Source organism: Accipiter gentilis, chromosome 9 (assembly GCF_929443795.1).
Source record: "Accipiter gentilis chromosome 9, bAccGen1.1, whole genome shotgun sequence".
Classification (NCBI taxonomy): Eukaryota; Metazoa; Chordata; class Aves; order Accipitriformes; family Accipitridae; genus Astur; species Astur gentilis.
Window position 1 is genome coordinate 18628266 of NC_064888.1, and position 23236 is coordinate 18651501.

Sequence of the window (23236 nt, forward strand, 5' to 3'; positions counted from 1 at the left end):
ATTTCTGCAGTGCTAGGACAGAGATGGCAACCAAGCGGTCTTTCATGTTGCCAGCTGGCCAGAAGCAGACACCAACCTCGTTAAAGCTCTGGTTTTCAATTACTGCAAACCACAGCTTGGAGAAACAGCCTGATAAGAGAAAACCAGAACAACCCAACAGAAGACAACCTTTGTGAAAGACCACCTTTGTGAAGGAGTCATATCAGGAAGGGCCAGAGGCCTTCAGCGAGGCCTATGTTCAGCAGAGCCCATTGCAAACCACTCTCCCTCTTCCTCTGCTGTCTCCTCTTGCTTATTTAATGCAGCCTGCAGGAGAGCAAACACTTTTGTAGGTATTTCCAGTCTCATGATTGACAGCTAGTGATTGTCACATGAGGGGCTGTTACATCCCTTGGCACTAGCCAGGGTGGCTATTTTTAGTAGGCAGGGCAGAAACGGCAGAAATCTGCCACTGATTGAGTACACCACAACCCTCTGTTAACCCACAGATTGAGCCACTTTTTAGCACCCTCAGTAAAGCACTTGGCTAGCAAACTGTTTACTTCATCTTCAGGAACACTGGTATCAGCAGGCAGCTCCCCCTGTAATACACTGAAATATTGCTTTATCCTGGGGTGGGGAGCAGGAGAGCGCACCTTGCAGAGTCCTTCATCAGGGCACTGTTAAAGGTGACATCCCCCGAGAGAAGGCAGTTTGCTGAGATGTACTGAAACCTGAGAAGCAAAATAAGGGCTGCAAGAATCTAGGCCTAATTTGGGCATCGACTACAACTTAGTTTGGCTGGAGCTTGATTTGGTGCAAAATAACATTTGCAGTTTTACAGAAGCTGGAGCTAGTGCTTTGTTTTTATTGCCTTCTCTCACCACAACTTTGGCTCGTTTCTAGGTCAAACTGTCACTTCATGCAAACAATTCAAGTGTGCCTCCGAAGACCTCTTGCAGCACAGCACCGCCGTAACCCTGCTCCTCAGGCAGGACCCACTCTCCTTTGCTTTCTGCCGTAACATGAAGCACAGTTTGTGCCTACCTTGGAGCACAGGAGGATGGGGAGAACATCACTCATCTCATTTGTGGCAGAAGCACGCACAAAATAGTTTTTGCGATGTGTAACAGTTTTTATGCATGTGTAAACAATAGCAGTATCGGGTTACTGTTCTGTACATATTCAGTATCACAAGCCTCCCCCCCCAGTATTAAAAAATTAAACAACAACAAAAAAAAAAACCCACCACAGAGGAATCTTTCAAAAAGTGCCATTAGGATACAGGAGTCTTGACTTCTTAGCTTTGCCAAAAAAAACCCCACAAAATCCTAACATCATGAAATAATTTGAATCCAAAAACTTAAGCTCTGGAGAGGGCCTTTGTGATGAGACTTGTAATGAATTTACGAAAGCCAGCAAAATTGCGGGTTACAGTTTTATCACCCCCTTTCAGTGCTTCCATTCGTACACCAGAGAGATTAATTAGTGGACACAGTCATCTCTTGAATATTTTTTTTTGTAATCCCCCCCGAACTTCATTCTCCACTCACCTTCACAGTATTTGTGAAATGAATTGCTCTCTCTACGTTTACTAAACACCCTTCTTCAGTGCTACAGTAAGAATAGCAACCTTGTTGCCTGCTGCTGTCTCCTCTTCCTCTCTGGCCCTTCTTTTTTAGGGCTACTGCCTCCAATTATAGTATTTGAGAATCTTACCAGTGGTCAAGAGACATAGGTTCAGTTTTGAGGACTTCATCTAGCAGTGATGGGGAAAAAAAGTTAATTGCTTTTTAATTTAAATTGAATGCTTCTTTGAAAATAAGCTTCCCCTATCTCCTTTCAAATTCATCTTGCTTGCTGTAGTATGCCAGAGATTAGAGCTTGGAAAGAGCCTTTTGAGAAACTAATGACACCGCTAGAAAAAAACCTGTTACCAAATTGGCTGTCAATATTTTGCACAAGTCATGACTACTATGAACAGTCCAGTGAGTACCTATCCTAGTATCAAACTTCAGTACAGTTTTAACAGGAATTATTTTAGTATTTGGCAGCTGTTTAGCAATCCAGAGAGAACTAGCGATTTCACCAGAATTTGTCATAGATCAGTGCCAAGTAAAAAGCAAACCAGTCATAGGTAGCTGCAGACTTAAGACCGTAGCTTGAACCTTTAATTACTATGCCACCTATAACAGTTATTTCTCCAGAAACAGTTTGAAGTATATGCACATACTTGTAACAGATTAACGTGGTATGTGCCAACTATATTTTGTCAGCATTACTATTTCCATACTAGAGGAAGAGCTTTTAACACCATCACACCTATGCTTTAAAAAAATCAATTTCAGTTAGTCCAAAGTTAGTTGTGAAAATATGCTCAGTCTTTGTGAACTACTTTGACAGCTCTATGAAAGGCCAAGATTAACAATTCAATATACATTTTGAATTATGAACAGTAAATGAGACTGATACCTGCATATTTAATACATAAGAATAAATTACTTCCTTGGAGAAGTTCACTGAAGAAAGAGATAGGATGCAATGATATAAACGAACAGTTTGCAGATCCTAAGGTATTTTAATGTAATTAATTTCATTAATCAGGAGAGTAGTTTCTGTTCTGTACCAAATTTCCTTATGAGAGTTTTGAAAATAAATCTGAACAAAGTGGTCCGAGAAGGACAATCTGAAGTTGATTATCCCCAGGTTCTATCAAATAACTGTAGGCTAGTGAGATGCTTTTCACTTGCATTTTAACATCAAACTTAAGCCCATCTGCATAGATTCCATTTTATTTCTTCATTACAGATAACAGCAACTATTTATCCTTCTAGCTCTGGTTGTAGTAGAAACCCTGAGAAGTGCAAGTTATTGTGGAGGGGAAAGATTTTTTTATTCAAAGTTCACATCTCTAAGCAGTATTGCAACATATTCTGGGAAGCAGGCAGCTATTTTCCCTGGAAGTTTTCCCAATCTGTTTTACAATGCACAAAGCACATACTTGCTCAGCTCAAAGTTGCCTAGAACACAATTTACTGCTTCCCAGAATATTAGACCAAAGACCACAGTAAGGACTCTGCAACTGGTACACTGAACCTTATTGCTTTTGCTTCCCCTTCTTCCTTGCAAATTTTTTTTTGAGAAAGATGTATTGCCACACCCATTTTCCTTTCTGAATCCAGTCTTTAACAACTGATTAAAAAAAAATTCAAAAAATCACAATGAGGAAGGGCTTCACATTCAGGATTCTTTCTCTAAATTATCAGATTGATCAAGATTTTGTAATTCAGAGGGAGGTAAATGAAAAACTTTCTAACAGTTCAGTACATTAAATTTAACTGGCTCACACTAATCGGAGAATGTTTTAGCTGGATTAAGGTCACAAAATGTATTTCAAAATTGTCATTTACAAATATGAACATACAACTCCAGAGAACACAGCATACGTGTTATACTGTTTAAGTTTCTCCATAGGAATTAATGTACATCCTTTCACATACCAGATGACCTAAATATGTGACTGAAAATAACAACAAGCCTAACATACCAACCATTAAGTGTATTTAAGTTTTCAGAAGTTAACTTTACTCTTTCACAGCCTTCCCAACAGTTTCTATAGACTGTTGATTTACTGTAACACTATTCACCACCAATACCTATAGGCATTAAAGTTACTTCAGCTGAAGACTCTTTGAAAGCCCTTGTCATACTTAACTGAGATCTTACAAGATGGAATACATTATCTAAGTTTTTAATAACAAAAATATTTAAGTGACTTGCCAAAACAATTTATGACTGGCAAAAACATCAGGCACACTGATATATGCATTATGCAGCACGCATTTTCACAACAGTAAAACAGAGCTTCAGGGAAAAACAACTCTAAAACGTAGATTACTCCTGGTATACTTTTACGGTTACAATGCTAACAGAGATAATGAGCCATCATTTTACATATAAAATAAATAAAACATTTGTCATCTTTCAAATATTTTATTTTAGTATTTTTAAATATGTTTTAATACAACAAAGATATAAAACAATATATTAATTCAATCTAAGTTTAGAATCAAAACAATATTTACTTATTTACAGTACTCACTTCAAACTTCACTGGCATACCTTCTAGTCATTAGGTAATAATATTTTCTCTGTCAGAACCAAACTGAAGTAATGTCCAGTGTGAAAAGCCATGTTCCTACATTCCTGTTAAGTACCATGCACAATGCAGTTTGTGGTTTCTCACATTTGACAAATTTCTCATATTTGACAAAACTGAATTGAAAGAGCAAAACTAAGTTAAAGTCTTTCTAACTACACAGTCACTGGGCTAACAGGTCAGGTTATTGTGCTCCACATTCATCATCTTGAGTTCTTACACACCTACTACAAATTGGCTTTAAAAATGTGCATGTCACAATAATGTACATAATACTCACTGCAAATGTCTTAAATACAAATCGTAAGTATGCAGGACACTGCTATACAGAAACTTCAGTGTTCATAATATTATGGTGTTTCAGGTGTTGTGAAGGGGTTTTTTTCCCACGTTTTTCTTCATATAATGAAGAAGACATCAGTAGGTTCACTCCAAAGGACTGCCCCCCTCCCCAATATACTATTTCAATTAGAATTGTGACAATGTCAAAGATACATCAGAAATAGTAATCTATATGAACCATCAGTGGTCTACCAATTAACCCTTGATCGATAAATTCTACAAGCACAAAACAATTCAGAGGGTAAGCTGGCTCACTGCTAGGACTTCTGCCAAATACACTTCCATCTTGACAAGACTATGATGGTTTTTGTAGTTACAGGTCAATTTTCTATAACAGTATCCTAGATTATTAAAAAAAAATAAATCAGTATTGTATGTAGATTACTGCAAATTCCCCCCCACTCTTCAGTAGAAACTACCTGGACAGGATGAAAACTATCATAGTTGTTACAGGTTTCTGTTGTTCTACTCCAGGTTCACAAGCCTACTTTTTTTTCTCCTAAGACATCTGCTATTTCTTCAAATGCATATTTAATGATTAAGACTCAGCTCCACAGTAGTTTTGGTGCTTGAAAACCTAGTGGACTTTCATACATCAAAAAACTAGCTAAATAGTAATGAACAAGTGTAGCACTACGTATGCAAGCACTGCTTAAAAAACCCAAGAAGATATTAACTGTTGGTCTGAGTTCAACCCTTCCCTCTTTCCCTTCAATAATCTTTTTGGCACTACATGACACACAGCCGTACAGAAAAGAAGATTATAGGAACCTGTGCTTTTATCCTCATTGAAGGGTTTCAATACTTCTAAATAACCTTAACATGATTGACATCAAAAAATAATTATTGTTTTTCTCCAAATCATTTAACTGACTCTTGCTTCTTAAAGCAGATAGGTATTAAGGTTTTATTTCAATGCATTTTTTGTACTGATTTTTTCTCTCAGAAACCAGTTAAGTAGTAATTTCTTTAAAATTCTACTGGAATGTTTCCTTCTATGGGGGGGGGGGGGGCAGATATCAGGGAAAAACAAAAACAAAGTGACATTACGTGTTCTCATTACTGTATCAGTACACCACGCACAGCATGCACTTGGCCTTATCCCAGAAAACACTTAAAGTAAAATGGTAACCCCTCACTGAAGTGAAGAGGTTTTAGTGATTTGCTTAAAAGTTAAGCATATCTTTTGCTTCATCACAATTAGTATACTTGCAGGATCCATTTCTTGCTATTCTCGGACATTTAAATACTTCAGGCTTATCTACATTTCTGTACCAACACTTTGTATAAGTGTTATCTTGTTTGCCAGAGCACATGAAGATAATTTGCATATATGGAAGCTTTCTCTATCATTATTCAAGAACAGCTGGAGGAACCTTGCTTAAGGATCCTTCCCTAAGTTTTTGTCAGTGTAATCAGAAGTTGCTAAAAAAACCCCACATCTATGAAAGTTTGATTTCCGTATGCAGGTGTAATGTCATAAACCCACTAGTTTAAGGGATCTTCCAGAAAGGAAAAACTAAAGGCAAAAAAGTTTAGGAAAGCTATTATAAGAAGCTATGTCATAAGGTACAACAAAAACAAAAAAAACCCACACCAAAAAAAAAAAAAAAAAGGAAAAAAAAGAGGAGGTGAATGCCTATGTGTCTATCATGTATGCCTATGCGCATACATATCCCCAAACTGATAATAGTAAGGAAGAGCCCAAGACCACTGTCAAGTCTCAAACGCTACTGGAATTGCTAAGCTACCAAAAAAAGGTGACCTTCCTTCCCCTTCTTTTGTATATCCAGAGTTATTCAGTTAAGACTTTCCTACTTTATTAGTTTGTGCACTTTGTAGTAGTAGACTAGTATTGTTAGACACTTGTACTTGCTGACATAACACAGTCATTCATTCATTACTCTGAATTCAGATTACGTGTGCATTCCCATGGACCACAGAAGATGACTTGGCACAAAATAAGTGCAGCAAGTTAAAGGACAGTAAAAAGACTGGTGCATGAACATAAGAGAGAAGGACAACCCTAAACAGACTTAACATTAAATCCAAGGCCCGATGCTCTGCTGCCTTTAAAGAGCTTGTCAACAGCAGAGAAGCACCAAATGCTTTTAAAACACTGACTCTTTAAAAAGGAGTTACAGAATTTTAAGCCTGTCACTTACTCGCAACTTGTTTCCACCTAATTAAGAATAAAGTTACATTACCAACTTTACAGATTGACCTGTGCTTTTTTTCCTGTGACATCAATTTTTCTATCTTCTATCATTTTCAAGCCTTCCTCCTGCATGTTTATAGACAGACATAATGAACTTCCAAAATAGAGGACAACAATTATCCTGACAATGTTTTAACCCACTTCAATGCTCACAAACCCAACCTCTGTATATTACTTATATTGGACTCAGTTATTTAGCATCAAGGGAAACAGCACAAAAGAACTTTTCCTTTAAAAAACACTGATAAGCAATGCTGATTTAAACCATAGATCTACTTAACAGAATTTGAAAAATTAAATTAGAACAAAGAGAGAAGCCTTATGTTTCAAAGTATATGAACTTCATTTGTTAAAAAATAGTATTGAAATGATTGCTTTACTTATGTAAACATTGTTACACTAGGCTGTACTTGAAAATTCTCCTGCTGGTCTAAGTTGCAAAATAATTTTTCAGTTTAGACACAGCTATGACAGTTAGTAGTGACATGGCTCTTTTCAGAATCAACAGCTTTGCAAGTTTAATTGCATACCTCTCCACATTATAACTCAGAATACAATCCTGCACATCCTGAGAAGAGATGTTTAGTTCTAGAGTTTAAAAGAATAGCATTCATAACTGTGTGTGCATTGCAAAGGCAAATATAAATTAACGACTAGAGCTCTTTGATTATAAAGTCTCAAGAAGGAATGTTCAAATTGCCTTTCTGAAATCCGAAAGGTACGAACAGCAAATGAAAAGTCTTTAGTCTTTCAGAATATTTTTCCCTTTTTCTTAAGTGTAAGCATACTCCCCAATTTGGATGGCAAGAACCATCAGGCTATGGCAGATTGAACAATATAGTATTAAACCTGCAATTTTGCTAAAAAATTGGAATGTTATAAATATAAAAGTCTGCAGAATCGTACAATATGTGTGTGCTCAATACAGTTAGCAGAAATACTCTAAGATGCACAATTCCTCCGTGGAATAGGAGCTAAATGAAGTTACAAAAGTAATATACTACAAAAGGTGAAGAGATAGTCAAGTTAGTTCAATCCAGGTTTATAAAAAGAATACAATACAGTGAGGAGCAGCCCACAGTAGGTTACAAGCCTCCCAATACAAAACTGTCTTGCAAAATTCCAAAGGGATTCTTTTCCATACAAACCTAAGTACATTGTGACCATTAAGTCAGCTTGTACCAAGCTGGAAATGCTTCGTGTTAACTTTCCAAGGCTGACTTATGCTAGTTTTTGCACATACCACCCGTTCTGAAATTGCATTAACCAAATTAAAAGGTCTATACCATTTTTATGATTTGCACCTTTTACCTATCAGTTTTCATTTAGCATAAATCTAATGTCAAGTCTCTACGGCCAACATTACTATTGTCCCCTTACAAACCACTGCGTAAGAGATCACCAACTGTGTGACCCTTGCTTATGCATTATGGACTCAAAAGTGTTGGTTTGGGGTTTTGGGGGGTGTTTTGTTGCATGTTGGTTTTTGTTTTTTTCTTTTAAACAACCAGAACTCAACTGCTTATGGTACTTTTATCTTTCAGTACAGTAAACGAGCAACTTAATTTAAGAACTAGTCTCTTTTCAAACTTGTTAGAAAAACATATACTGTGTGTGTTTATATATATATATATATATATAAACAAATATACTGTGTATATATATCCAGAGATACTCACCATATTGTTGACACCAGAGTGCTAAAACATACATCAATATGAGCACTATTTCCAATACTCACTATTATTACTTTTCCTGAAAGAGTTACTACATGCATTTTCCCCATCCATTTATGGGACAGTAAGATTATATGAAGATAACTGTTCTGTCTTTCCAATGTTAAAGAGCTGCTCCTAAAAAACATGCACAGGTTTGGGTATAAAGCAATTAAAACCACACAAAAGTTATTTTGTGGCTTTAAACTCACTAAAGCTAAATTAACTTTACTTTCAGTGGGTGTAGCATTCACTTTAACTCATTTATTTAAACACAAAAGGGAAAACTTCCAAGTGCTAGAACAACCATATAGACAGCTGATAGACTAGACTAAATAAGCTCTCATTAAAAAAAAACATCACCGCATAGCCACAAGGCAGACTTTCATTTTTGGCAACCTGTGTGCAGACCATTCACACTGTCAATTATATTTTAAGACTTGATATTTAACAGTTAAGAGACCCTTTTAGCAAGGAACTATACTGCTTTCTTCAGTATGACACAGTACTTCTCAATCTTTAAGTATACACAGAATTTGTTCTGAAAATTACATTTATGACTGTTGTAAAAGAAAGTCTTCATAAAGTTCTAATTTTTTAGTCAGTATATGTAAAGGTTGGCATGTCAGGTAACAGATTATTTGGAGCTGTAAATTGTATATTATATTCAGTACAAGCATGTATTTGAGGTTAAAGTTACATAAACATTCACATAGAACTTTACTAAGGGTAACATTATTCTGGTTTATATTCATGGTTCACTGATAGCCTTTACCGGTCCCTGCACTGTTTTCTATTTTAGCAACAAGAAAACAAAACACATCCCCGTGAAGTATGGGAACCCCATTTTATGGCTAAGAATCTAAGAAACAAGACAAGGAGGAGATGATCATGGAGTGAAAAGTGTTACTTTACATCCCCCCTTCAGCTAGCCTTGTAGAATCTTAGTCATAACGATTCATAAAAATCTGAACTGACCCACGCTCTTCAGCCAATCAATCTTTTCAGTATAGTAGGTTTTGAAAAGGGCCAGCAATACTCATTGGGAACAGTACCATTAACATTGCATTCAAAAAAAGAGAACATTGGAAACCAGATCCTTGCTCTCCTACTCTGCTGATATGCTCTAGTATTAGCCAACGTATGGTAATACAAAAAGAGTCTTGTAGTGATGTAAAAGGCAATGAAGACATCTATAGAATAATGTTCATGTGCAGCCAAAATGAAGAAGATTCCAAAGAGATTCAGCACCCACGACAAGGTGTGCAAGAAGTTCCAGCTCCTTGGCGTATCTAGGAGAAAACGGAAAGCAACTGAACTTGAATGTCTCAAAAATCTGGGTCATTACAAAATCCAGGTCTAGACATTGCAGGTTTTTACACAGATTTTTCATCCAAAAATGTGATGAAGTTATTGTCTTCATCTGGAAATACTGTTTACATCTACAGGTCCAATAAATCCAATGAAAACAACCACACAAGTTATAAATGTCTACAACTTCATGACTTCATTTACAAATACAACTATTATGCATTTTTGGATTAACAGAGCATCCTAAAATGGTTTAGAACCATGCAAAGCAGAATTCTTTGTTCAACCAACTTCTTTTAATGAAAATCATGCCTTTTCCATGTAATAAGAGGGAAAATGTCATAAAGCATATGTTACTCTGTTATTGCAGTCAATAACAGAGAGGTGAACTCAAAACTAATTATCTTAGCTTGCTATATACTGTATCAAATCACACTTTGTATTTCTAGAAGAGCACTGTTGTTTCATATATTCTCACTCATTATGAGGTTTGGTGTTTTGGCTTTATGGATTATATTAAACATACAGCCACCTGGCCAGGTATTTTGCCTGACAGGGGTCAGCGGCAGTGTGCTGGTTTTGGCATACCTAGGGAAGTATATAGGAACAGACGATCGCAAGTATTTTCCCTGTTATTCTCCCTGTAGCAAGTTACAAAGCCTTTCTAATTTTCTTGGCTCATGTGTTCTTTCAGGTGTGCCCTATGCATCCTTCCACTAATCTAGGTGGTGCTGCTCCTTTCCTGTCTGCAGGTGAACTGTCACAAACCTGAGAAAGAGCACAGCAATCTGCATTTATGTTTGCTTAAATGTTACACACTGAACTTTCTGAGGAGGTCAAGCAGCAGATACTCTTAATACCTGAGAACATTTAAGCATTTACACTCTCACAGCCTTGGTTGACAGTACATACTCTTAACACTTAAAAGACATTTAAGTACTGGCACTCTGTACTTACATTCTGTGACAAAGAAGTTGAGCATGGTCAGGACGACAGTGTGGCCACTGAACATATAATCTCCACACGTATGTACTCCAGTCAGAGTCATTCCAAAGCCACTCCATATTGCAAAGGCCCGCTGTAGTTTTGCCCAAACATTGCCATACAACTAGAAGACAGTAACGTTAGCCTTTAGTAAGTTCCAACCCCACTGCCTGAACAGTATGTCCTTAAAGTTAGCTGTATAGCACTAGGTATGTTTAATACCATTTATCGCGTTGGGTCTTTTATTAAAATGCAGGTTAGCACATCTTTGGATTTTATTGTGGCAGTGAGTCACCTTAGTAACTAGAAACTGTATTCATCATACCTCTGATGAATACTGGAATTTAGAGCAAGTATTTTGTTGCAAGAGATTTACATACAGAGTCTGCCACCTTTTTTTGAATATATTCAACCTCCCAGCATGTCACTGTCAAGCTTCCAATATGTTCAGCTCAAACTTCTAACTAGAAGTTAGGATAAAACCATAAAATCCCATGTTCTATGGAATACCACCTATTAGAAGAGGTGAAATAATAATAGTTGGGCTTTTTTTCAAACCCACACATCCAACAAGACAAAGAAGCGATTACTCCACTTCCAGCCTTTCTTCATTAAGACAGTATCTCAAGTGCACACTTCTCTGATGTATTCTTTCTGGCTTACATTGTGAACTACTATTCTGCACACCATTCCCCAACTAACTATCTCCTCTCCAAAGTGGCAAGTGCTTCTAAGACCCCTAAGGGTGCTTGCCTGCATAATGGCAACTAATGAAGGGTCGTGGAGGGGAATAGGAGAGAAATAACACTGCTCTTGCAAACACACATTTATCATTATGGTCACAACAACCTTAATCATATCTTAAATTAAATTTAAAAAAAGGAAACAAGAAAAAGCATTTAAAGCATTTTAAGTTTTTACCTTTCCAGTACACTGCAAGTGCTGGCCTGGCACAGAGAGTGAGGTAACAAACATTGTAACGCAACGTAATAAGAATACTGTCCCCATGAGACTGCACAGCCTTCGCAGAAGTATAGATCTGGGAAAAGTACATAGGAACTGATTGCAAGAATCCTAATATAATGTATTTTTAAATCAGGAAAGTTATGATAAAAACATTTCCCCACACTCCAACTTAATCCCATGAAGTCCCTTCATCATCGCTGCAAGTTTCACAGTAAAATAATTATTTATTTATTTTAAAGTAGTACTGTAAAAGTATGGTTCCCCATGACAGAGTGAGACACTGTAGCAAGCTTACTGTCACCAAAAGGTACAGCTCCACTCCTCTGCAGCTACATTGGTACTAGCTTTGGCGCTCACACCTTCTGTTGGCAAACTGATAAAAAAATCAACAAACTGGTAAAAATGTAACTTAAAATACACAGGCATGCAAATGGGTTCTCTACTCTTCAGTGACAGCAAGCTGCTAGGCCGGCTTAGTCATCCTGTGGAATTTCATTCTCATAGGATTTTCTTATATACAAAATTGTTATATGAGAGATATATTGACATCTCTCCGAAATACCTATGTTCTGAAGGAAATAACATATCAATCTGGCAGAAAAGTATATTCAGATTACTCCTTTGTAAGATTCACAAGTCACCATTCTTGATTAAATCCTCCCTAATCCATTTTAACAGGGGCATATTAGAAGCTTACAAGATTCTTATTGACTGGGAAGTCTTAAACAATCATCACAAAGTCTTGTTACAGTCCTTTCTCTCAATCAAAGTACCAATTAATTTCAATTTTATATACCATACCTGTGTTTGTGAAGCAGAAGAACCAACAGCCAAATGTAGCAAAGAATTACACCACATACTTCAGTCATAGCAAAAGCCCATGGTATCCTAGGGACGCTATAAAAAATGATGAAGAAAGAAAGTTAACCTACAATACAAAGGCTGAATTTTTCTTTCTAGTCTCAGTATTGAGAATAAAGGCATATGAAGTTCTAACTACAAAAGTAACTCTGACAATAGTTTAAACTAAAGCCAAAAATTATTTTGTTAGACTGAATTAAATAGAATTTTAATTAATTTTTAATTACATTATCTCCTTTCTAATAAAGTATTTTCAGCAGACATTTACACAGAATTCACTAAGTCAAAGAAAATCCCTAGCATGCTCTCTTAATTTAAGTGTGATTTACTAACAGGATGCATTCCTCTACCATTGTTTCCCAACAACCTTTTTCATTCCAACACAAACTTGCATTACGTCAATTATGCTGCTTATGCTTATAAGAATGCCATGTCAACACAATTAATGAAATGCTACAAAGCCTAAAATCCTAAATATTTGTAATGAAGCAGAACTGCACAGAAAAGAGTTAGGGAAAGTAAAAAATGTTTTCAAAGTTAGATTTCAGTGATAATCACTATATGCAAACCTTTTAGCCTTGCTTTGCAAAAGATTTAAGACTTTCCTGCACACATATGGCACCAGTAACAATTTCCACTCTGCAATTTCACCAAAATACAGATTGACAGATTTCAAGAGAGGCTGCTCCTCATAGTTTTGTATTCCCCCCCAAACAAAGTTGTAGCAAAGCGCTGCTCAAATGCTAGCATTGTAGTAATCCCCTTGCATTGTTTTGTGAGCTGCTGCTTTCTGACCTCCCCCATCCTCTTGCCCACTAAATATCGTGGTAAGACCCTGGGAACAAAATCCAGTAATGCCATAGCTCCCGTTCTCTCGCCCTTCTTCCACTCTACTCAACATGGTCCATCATTGCTGAGTTATATCTAAACTTATGGGGGAGTCTGCACAGTTACTCAAAAGAGTAGACTACTACTGACTTCACAAAAACAGAAATTACTGGCAGGAATAAGGAGATCACAAAGACTGAACTCTTTCTTAAACAGTTTATCTTGTCTTTTAAAACTCTCTAGGCAGTAAGTTCTCCAAAAGGGAGCATTTATTCTCTATTAAATCTGTAGTCAATAACCAGAATTTCACCTTTGCTATTGTGCCTCTTTTCTGCCTGAAGTGGAATATTTTCTACAAAAAATGAGCAGGTATTGCGTAAGTCACAACAGTGTTTTGGTACGTAGATACTCTACGATTAAAAAAGATGTTGGTCTATTCAGTCTACTTCAGAGTTTCCCTAAAGCATCTTCAACAAGTTGACAGTGGAGAGATAGCAAAAACGCAGTATCAATGCTACTCCCTCTCAATTTCCTTGCTCACTGGCAGACCAAAATATTCCTTCATCAAAAGGTTTTTTCTATATCAAGACACATTAAGCTTCACAGCAGCATCTAGATTTCAGAAAATGCATATGGCTGCTTACCTATGCCAGCTGACCATCACCCTTTTTAGTAGAATGAGAGGATGGATGAATTAATTTCTGTGTTGTGATTAGCTAAAGATGTAGAATGAGGTGTAAATGGGGTAGAACAGCAGCTCATTTATTTTCCTGAGAAGACTAAATCTCTGCATCTAACTGATGTACATTTCAATCTTAGCAGAAGGGTTTACTACATTCTAATTACTATTTTGCAGAGGCATCTTCAAGAGCTTAAGAAATTTTGAGAATGAAGAAAAGACAGCCCATACTTTAACCATCAAGTTACTATTTTGTCGTAAAAGAAAATTTCTTACCTATCTAGAAATATGTCTGGTAGAGGTGGATATGTTTGCATGTCAGGTACTCGCTCATGTACAATAACCATAACGAACGATGTAAAGCCAAACACTATGAAGACATACACACAACTTAAAACCGTCTTCCAATACTCTGGGTCCAGTCTTCGAGTAGAGTGTTTGTTTTTTCCATTTGCATATTGGTACTGATCACCATTCAGGTCAGTAATTGGTCCATCATAGTCCCGAGGTACTTCACCGTTACAAAACCAATCTGTACCCTGTAGTGAACCAACACTTGGGCATGCTGTGCCAACATGACTATCACTGTTGTAACCCAGCTCTTCTAGGACATCAATATGTTGCTTCTGTAGTTTGCGTATGGACAACATTAGCCTTTTGATATCCCCCAGGACTTTGATTTCCAAAGGAGGGGATCGTAAATCATACTCAGTAAGTGTCAGCAGCGTAATTCCATCTAGCCTGTGTCTATTGCACAAAACATCCACATATTCACAGAAGCCTTCTTCCTTCAGCCACTTGGCCACGTTCTTGGTAGTCCAACGTCGAATGCAAAGCTGGTTATTGCCTGCCATCATCCTTCTCTATCCACCAATAAAATTGACCTGTTACATATTGGAGAAAGAGACAAGACCTGAATGTTTAACGACTATTACTGAAATGCCAGTGTATTTTGTGCTATTTTAGATGCTTAATTAGCCAAAGGCTTTTCATATAATAGCCAGCTAAAAACAAGACATATAATTTATTAGGTAAGTAATATAAAAATACTTTAAAAGAATTTTTTATTCAAGCAAACTAAATTAAGATTATCTCATTTGTTTCCAAATAGAAATTTAAAGCTACCAAGAAGCAGAATTATTTCCTAGATGTACCCAGTCTACTTTTATTCTTTTGTTAAATAAATAAATCCCAGTTTGTTAATTACACTAAGCAATGAAAAACAAAGATTACTGTTTAAATACCAGTTTAATCATTAGCCTTTTCCACTCCTTGCATTTCACAAACTAAGCAAGAAAGCATAGCCAGCAGCCACGTAAAACTGAATTAAAGCTAAAATAATACATTACAGATCCAATACATTCCACTGTTTTAAAATATATACTGAAGCTTGGCATGACATTCCCCCCCCTCCCCCAAGTAAACCTAAGACTAGGTATTTACAATAATATTGACCTGAGGCATCTTAGTTGTATGTTGATGGTGCAGCCATCATATTTCTATCTTTGTTTGATCTCAGTAATTAAGATAGATGCTTATTATATTGCAAATCCTTCAAAATATTCAGCTTTCAAAATAACATTACCAGAAATTAAGCATTAGCTTTAATTCCAAAGCATCTTCAAAATTGATGTGGTAATAAACAGCATAACAACGCACCAAAACCAGAAAATATGTATTCTCTTAACACAGATTTCTCAATAGTTTTCTTGATTCTAGAATATTGTTTGAAGGAAGGCCAGACGTCTCAGCCACATTTTAGTCACATGGAGATGACAAGTCACCAGAACAACTTACAACAACCACCAGAAAAAAATTAACCACAGAATGTTATGTGGAATACAGGAAAATACTTTGAAAGCCTACCACTCATGTAAAAGTAATAAAAAGCTTATACAATATTTAAGACAGAATGGATTTGTCCATAATTTATATTTGGTGGCTTATGTAGAGCTACCATCTAAGAAACAGCTACAATTTCACAGCTCCTCTGTACTTGAAAAAAAAGAATCTAACTAGAATGCTTCTATCATGCCAACCAAATCTCAGAAAATACACGATAGTACAATACACTAGTGCCACATACATCATTCAAGGTTTTCAGAATGAAAGCAAGGGAACAGTCTACTTAATCTATTATTTAGCTTCTGTATACAGTGAACAGGTACTCAAACCCATCATGAATATCCAGCACAGTTCTACATCTTTTTCAGGGGCACAGCTCTTCCAAAAACAGAAGCTCTTCCCTTCTCACTTCTTTTGAAGAGGTACAGTACCTATTGTTATAAGTAGCTCTTATCGTAATTATTGGATGCAACTTTTTCTTCCAGCATACATCTAACAGGATCACACGCTGTTTTATTGTATATCAGAGGAGATTCAATTTGTCCAACGAGATTTCCCAGCAGTGCAAAAGAAATAGTTTAGAAGAAAAATGAGCACACATATTAAAGTTGCCCTTCTAAAAGAACTAAGTGAGTGGTACTTCTGAACATATTCTCTCTGGAGTTGATTGTATATTAACAACATGTAATTAGCGCAAAGTTTTAATTTCTCAAAAGTCCATTTAATTTGTAATTCATGATCTGATAATTGACCTTTTTTGTACTATTTATTTTTATCTTACTCCAGTAGAACAAACAAACTTGAGTTGCTTATCTGGACTTCCAGCTTTCCTTACTCAAAACCACAGATGAAATACTGAAAAAAATCGGTAATCACTGTTTTTAAAACACTGTAATCATCACAAGTTTTCTAAAAGCAGTGAATTTAGACTCGCCAAAAATACACTCAGCTTACTGATTTGTCTTCTAACCAAAGCAACTTCTGAGGGCAAAAGCATGAAACTCTCCCTAAGCTACAAGAATTCTACTCATTTGTCACAAGTCAAGTAGGCTAACACCAGCCTAGTGTTTCTTCATCTGGCATTGCTGGAATAAAAATCAACCCTTACCAAAGGTACAATAAAGGTAACCTTACAACACTGACTAAGCATACCCATCCAGGGTCACTACTGAATGGGCTGGACCTGGGAGAAAGTCTACATTAACCTTAAGATGCACCTGATAGGACCTGCTCCCCTTTTTAAATGCTGTCAAAGACAAGACATTTAACCAACTCAAAAGGACAAAGAAATCAACAAAAGAAACAAACACTTAAACAAAACAAATTTAACCATTCCACACAGCTGGTAGCTGATTTCATCTCAACAGCAACAGTTAAGTTCAGTTTTGATGACAAGGCAATTTCTTTAAACTCAGAAACTGCCTTCTCCTTCAGACTATTCATTTAGTGCCACTTTTGTAGTTTAAAGGGTAAAAACCACTTACCCTAATAATCTTAGCACCTGGAATACAATGCAGATCTCTGTGCCCAACTGCTCCTGTTCATTTTTTGAAGCTTAAGAATGCTACATAACATTTCTAACATTACCAGTCTGCAACACAAGACTAACATAGCGGAAAGAGACCAAGTCACCTAGATAACTGTATTGCTCTTCTGAAAGAAAACAGCACTGGTAACTACTTTGCCTTCTACATTACTGGTTTTATCGCTAAAACCAAATAATGGATAACATTATTTAATGATGAATAACAAGCATGAGTAAACAGACTTAAGCGTCAGAGGGCAAAATATACTTTTTGCCTGACATCAGCAATGTCTGTAGCTAGCTAGTTGATTACTTTCCTGCTACTGTGACTCTATACTTAGTCAGCTCATCAGCTCTAAGTATCTCTAAGTATCATGTGTCCCGTTTCCCGTTTTCCTTCCCCAGCCTTTCAATTAACAGCATGAACACAACTGAATATGAACTTCATGCACATGTGTATAAGTATTAATTTTTTTAAAAAGAAAAAAGTTATGAGCCATGAACATTTCTACAATTTGGTTAGGGCATTTTAAGAAATGAGGTGCCTCTGGGAGGCTAAGTATACCCTATCTGTTAGCACAATGTTTTTCCTAGATGTGTATTTAAATATGGAAAGTTAATCTCTCTCAAAATGATTATCCACAATTCTATCATGTTTTCCTCTACTGAATTACTGCCAGTCAACCAAGTCCCTAGCTTTCCTAGCATACTGACTTCGAGTCAGTACATTTAGATAAAAATGTGGAAAGTTGAATATGATAATCATGACTCTAGCCAAGGAAAAGTAGCATTAATATCACACTAACTTTAGGCTGCAGTCTTGTTACAGAAACAAAACTTGATTACACCAGAATCATAGCTGAAGGGTTAAACAAGATCCTAGTTACATCTGCTGCAGTTAGCAGAATGCTGACTGGATTTGTTTATTCCAGACATGCATGCAAAACTCTGCCAGCACCATTACTGCTTCACCATCTGCCCTCTCATGTGCCTGCTGACACTCCTCTTGATTATTTTTTTTTTCCCCCCAGTTAAGTCCAATTCTCACCATTCTTGAGAGGAATTTTAGGAAGGACACCAAAGAACTATTGGATCTCAAGTGATTTAACCTACATTTCTTTGTGGAAGGTTTCAAGCTGAAGTTCAAATATAGGCAATTTTAACTCAGCCCCTCCTTCGCTGTGTCCGCTGGCCTAGAAGCATGACATCTCACACCATGGAGGAAAAGGCCGCTGGTTCAGACAAGAGGTTTGAGGCCTTGGCTCCCCAGCACAAAAAAAAGGAATACACAAAAACGTGCACTGAGCCAGCCTGCAATAATAAGGCTACTGTCACATACCAACTTAGTAATGTTGTGCTGGAAAAAGAACATACAGCATTGCCTTGTTATGCATCAAGTGTCTCAGATACTCTGCTGACTTGCATCAGAAGCTTGTCACTTGCTTTTCCTGAAAACTCTAAATTCTTCAGTGGTTATTTAAAGCAAATAGCACCAAAGGTTTCATTGCCATATAATATACAGTGACTTAATCCTTGCCTTCTAAATGCCACCATATATAGTACAATATCTTGCGAACAAAAAGAGAAAAAGAACACTTCCAAAAACAATACATGGTTTTTCAAGGGTTTTTTAATACAATAGCTACCATGCTATATATAAAACTGATCAAACATAGCAAAACGCCCACTGTGAGACCGGAAAATTGGATAAGTATTTTCCTGAAGCAAGCATACAATAACTTCAAATGCAAAGTATTCCTGTAAAACTTGCATTCAGTTTGACTTAGTGAATTTGCTATCAGAGTTTTTTCAAAAACATTTCTAGGATGGGAGATTATCAGCAGTATTTTAACTGTACTCAAAGGTCTTAGTGCTATTTATGAAGGTAAGGTAAGGTAAGAAATCTCATTAAGTAACACTTGCTTAGTTTATTGTACGTCTTAGGTTTTAAACCATCAAGGAAGACGTGCCTTTCAAGAATTATTCATTGCAGTGCTGCATTGTAGAAAATACAGAACTGATACTGTAAAATCAAAAATTGGCTCCATATGTTTAGAAGAGTCTTTCTGTTGGAATGCCTCCATGCAAAACTGTCAACAGCTACTACAGAAAGTCCTGAAAGCTCAACATATTTGCCTTAAGAACCACTAAGTGCAGTTACATGTTGCAGCAAACTGAATAGAATACATACTGCTCCCTGACTTTTACACCTCATTAAACCAAATGGGTTGTACTATACTCAAGCGAACACTAAGAGCAGCTCAAATCCTAATGTACTAACCAGCTAAAGAAACATTTTTTATCCTACCACCGTTATTCAAGGCACACACAAGTGATTTTTAAACAACTGATCAAGTACGCCACCACTTATCTTAGGATGTAATCCACAGTATTTCATTAATATTTGTACAAGTTCTCAAACATTTCACGTGTTAAATATAGTGTGTCAAGTATTTTTTCCTCCAAGAACTAGTATATCCATCTCATAACAGAATGTTTGCTGCTCTTTATCCTTATACAACTTAGCAGTAAAACAATTTAGGTTTGCTTCTCCCTTTTTCTTTCTTTTCTTCCCAAACTTCCCATCTTAGGATGGAAATAAGGGAAGACATGAACAAACTTCCCACCCAAATTAATACTAGAACAATATCTGAAGCGACACTGTGTTTGCTCTTACTCTCCACAATCATTTACAACCTGATCTTTCTGGTCTAGTGAAAATCTAGGAGCCTTCCTCATTTTAGATGCATTAACATAAATAAGAAATAAAAAAAACTTTTAAAAAAGTTATGTGATTATCAAATAAACATTTATAATGTAATACGGCTTATGGACCTCAACCAGCCCAGCAGGCTGCAAAACTGAGCTCTGTACAAGGAAAAGTGCTAGTACAGAGCCTGAGAGATTGCAACTCCTAGGCCAAGCTGTGTTTTTAATTGTGCAGTACCCCAAAAAAACGCCAAACAACCAGCCAGCAAAAAGAAGATCACGCAGAGTAGCAAAGAAGACAATTTAAAATTCTTGCTCTTTACAAATCTACAGAATGTTTCCTTCACATCTAAGTAGCATTTCTGCAATAAAAACTTAATGAAACTTCCCAAAGAGTTTCCCTCCACTGGGTATAAAAATCACTTTGCCCCAATTCTGTGAGTTAATTCCACCTTTTTTCTGTATCACAGAAAGCAAAAGGAAGAACAAGACCACAGGAATTTCCTTACCTCTGATACCTCGCAAGAGGCACTCCCTACCAAACATGAGGGGCATTTAAATGCCAGGAAATGTCTTGCCGAGTTCTTGCCACTCCAGAGCGCAGCATGATCAGCTGCTCTGTGGAGGTAGCACAGACACCGTGTACAGCTACACGAGGGAGCTCTGTGGAGATGAAGCATACTCTGGGCAAGTGGAATCTTCCATCAGGTCACCTTACAACCCAGAACGCGTGTTGGGTTTTTGCAAGATGAATTTTGCGAACTGAAGCATCAAATACAAAACCATGAGAGCACTTCAACTCCAGTTACAATCCAATAAATATATGAACATTAGAACCGCCTCTCATTTGCCTCTTCTTCCATTAACTTCCAGAGCTGAAAAAACCTACCCTTTTGAAGTATTATTTTTAAAAAATAGCAATCAGCAATCATTAAGTGAATAGTCCGAGAGGCCACCTAATGCATTAACAACGTAGATTTGACAGACAAAGTGGATAACAATTCCTGCAGAGTTTCAACTTCCTCAACATGCTCAGGCCTTAAACTCACACAGAATCTGTCCCACACGGGCAGACTCCTCCATTTAATCCTGAAACACGAACAGCACGTGTGCAAACCAGTAACAGCACTCTTCCATGCTGGCTTGTTAATTACCAAATCCTACACGCTCAAAAACTTCTTTTACTCAAAACTAAACACTTTGCCCACCAATTTTACACCATCGACAGAGAAAACAGCAAGATAGCTAAATACCCGCTTTGACCTGGTACGGCTGTTTTGTTACCTAACCGCAGGGCTGACACAAAGCATCGTTCCCAGAAACGACTTGCTTCCCGCGCAGGCTGACGCAGGAATGAGAAACCAAACGATCTCCCTCTCCTCCCAGACCCGCTACAACAAAAAAGCACGCTCCCAGCACGCCCCCGACCCCCCTGCTGTTGGAACCGTTCTCGCTGAGCGCACCGCGGGCCCCGCCGCCTCCCCGACAAACCCTCCCGTTCACACCCCGGCTCCTAACGAGGCTTTTTTTTCCCCTCGGCGATCGCTGCCGAAGCGGCAAACTTACAAAGTTCAGAACGAAACCGGCGGGACCAGGCGGGAAGACTAAACCACGTCGTCCTCTCCACGGCAGATGAACGAACTCGGGCGAGAAACAGGCGTGATTTTTCGTTTCCTGGCAGACCGGTTTCCTCAAAAGCCGGCACCCGCAGCCCGCGGGTACGCCGCCGACAGCCTGCCAACACGGGGTGGCGGTCGGACCTCGGGACAGACGTCTCCGCGAGAGACACGCGGGTTATTACGGCGGAGCGGATCTTCGTGCAAACAGACGACACCAGAGGCTTCCCACCCGCTGCGGCAGATGAAGCCGCCCTCCCCCGACGCGGCCGCCGGAGGGAAGCGGCCCCTTCCCTCCCGTCCCCCGCGGAGCCCGCCCGCAGCCCGCGCCGCGCTGCGCACACGCCGGCCAGCCGGGCGCAGCGCCCGGGGACCCGGTTCCTCGGCCGCGGCGAGGTCCCAACGCCGGGGCGGCTCTCCCCCGCGTCCCGGGGCGGCCCCGGGCACCGCGCTCCGCTGCGGGACGACGCGCGACCCCCGCGGGGAGGACGGGACCGGGACCGGGACCTGCCCCCGCACCCCGCCCCGCCTCACCTCACCTGCCGCCGCGGCAGCAGCGCTAAGTGGCGGTGCCGCAGCGCCCAGCCCCGGGGGGGGGGCGGCGGCGGCGGCGGCTCCCGCGCGCCCTCCTTCTCTCCGGCGGCGGCGGCCACCGCCACAACCCCATCACCCGGCCGGAAGTGGCGGCCGCCAGCCCCTGGCTGACGGCGGAAGGGGCGGGGACGGCGCGGGGGCAGCTTCCGGGAGAGGCCGCCGCCGCCGCGGCCGGGCCCCGGCCTGCCGCTGCCCGCCCGTCTTCGCCGCCCTCTGGCCGGCCGCACTGCAGGCCGTGGGCGGCAGGCGCCTGCCGGCTTGTTACCGCGAGCCTCGCCGACGGGGGCTGGGAGCGCTTGAGAGGTTGCTGCCCACTGGCGCTTCGCCGGTGGGCTTCGGCTTCCGGGGCCTGCGGGCACGCTTACACCCGGGTGTCCCTTCGTTAACCTCCCCCCGACCCCCCGGGTGCAGGCCGTACGACACGCGAATGGCTCCTTGGCCTGCCTCGGCCCGGGACCGATGGAAAGGAAGGTCTGAAATGAGCGCACGTGTAGTCGGGACTCATCCGAGCTGTGTCAGAAACTCACGTAGATGGTTGGCAGCATATTTCTTAGAAGGCGTAAGAAAAATCATCCATAATCCCCACAGAGATCAGCTGAAGGGAGAAGCAGGGGTATCTTGCTTTTCTAACTGAAGAACAGAACATGCTTAAACCATGCTAAGGGCATAAAACTGCACTCCTCGAAGATAAAATAGTATGCTCTTTTCCAGTATGATCTTGTGGTCCATCGTTGGAAAGTACCTTAGTACAGCCTGTATGTGAGAGGTGGAGGTTTCTAACCACACTAAAGAGGATTTTTCATTGATTTTTTTTTTTTTTGAGACAGAATAAACACATAGAGTGATCTGACATAATTTTAAAACCCGCTAGTGTAGTAATGAAAATAACCCCATCTGTCATTGAA

General features: G+C 39.0%; 1 protein-coding gene across 4 annotated transcripts; it reads right to left on the reverse strand.

Moving 5' to 3' along the window:
* Positions 1-3962: 3962 nt before the first annotated feature.
* On the reverse strand, positions 3963-22394 carry SAMD8 (sterile alpha motif domain containing 8). Of its 4 annotated transcripts, none has more exons than XM_049811154.1 (7): positions 22277-22394; positions 20631-20784; positions 14319-14926; positions 12476-12571; positions 11630-11747; positions 10682-10832; positions 3963-9705 (listed from the first exon to the last, which is right to left on the reverse strand). In XM_049811154.1, exons 3-7 carry the CDS (start codon positions 14897-14899, stop codon positions 9401-9403), a joined length of 1251 nt encoding a protein of 416 aa, XP_049667111.1. In that variant the 5' UTR covers positions 14900-14926; positions 20631-20784; positions 22277-22394; the 3' UTR covers positions 3963-9400. The 4 variants fall into 4 exon arrangements, with proteins under 4 accessions (XP_049667111.1, XP_049667112.1, XP_049667114.1 ...); XM_049811155.1 differs by lacking the exon at positions 22277-22394 and adding an exon at positions 21688-21735; XM_049811157.1 differs by lacking the exon at positions 20631-20784.
* Between the last annotated feature and the right edge of the window lie 842 nt (positions 22395-23236).

Bases quoted from the DNA above. Each gene is read 5' to 3' on its own strand.
- SAMD8 (XM_049811157.1), bottom strand. From the start codon at position 14,899: ATGATGGCAGGCAATAACCAGCTTTGCATTCGACGTTGGACTACCAAG. The intron at 11,748-12,475 runs GTATGGTATATA...TACTTTTCCCAG, and splicing joins CTTCTGCTTCACAAACACAG to ATCTATACTTCTGCGAAGGC. The intron at 9,706-10,681 runs GTAAGTACAGAG...GTTTTCTCCTAG, and splicing joins CAACTTCTTTGTCACAGAAT to ATACGCCAAGGAGCTGGAAC.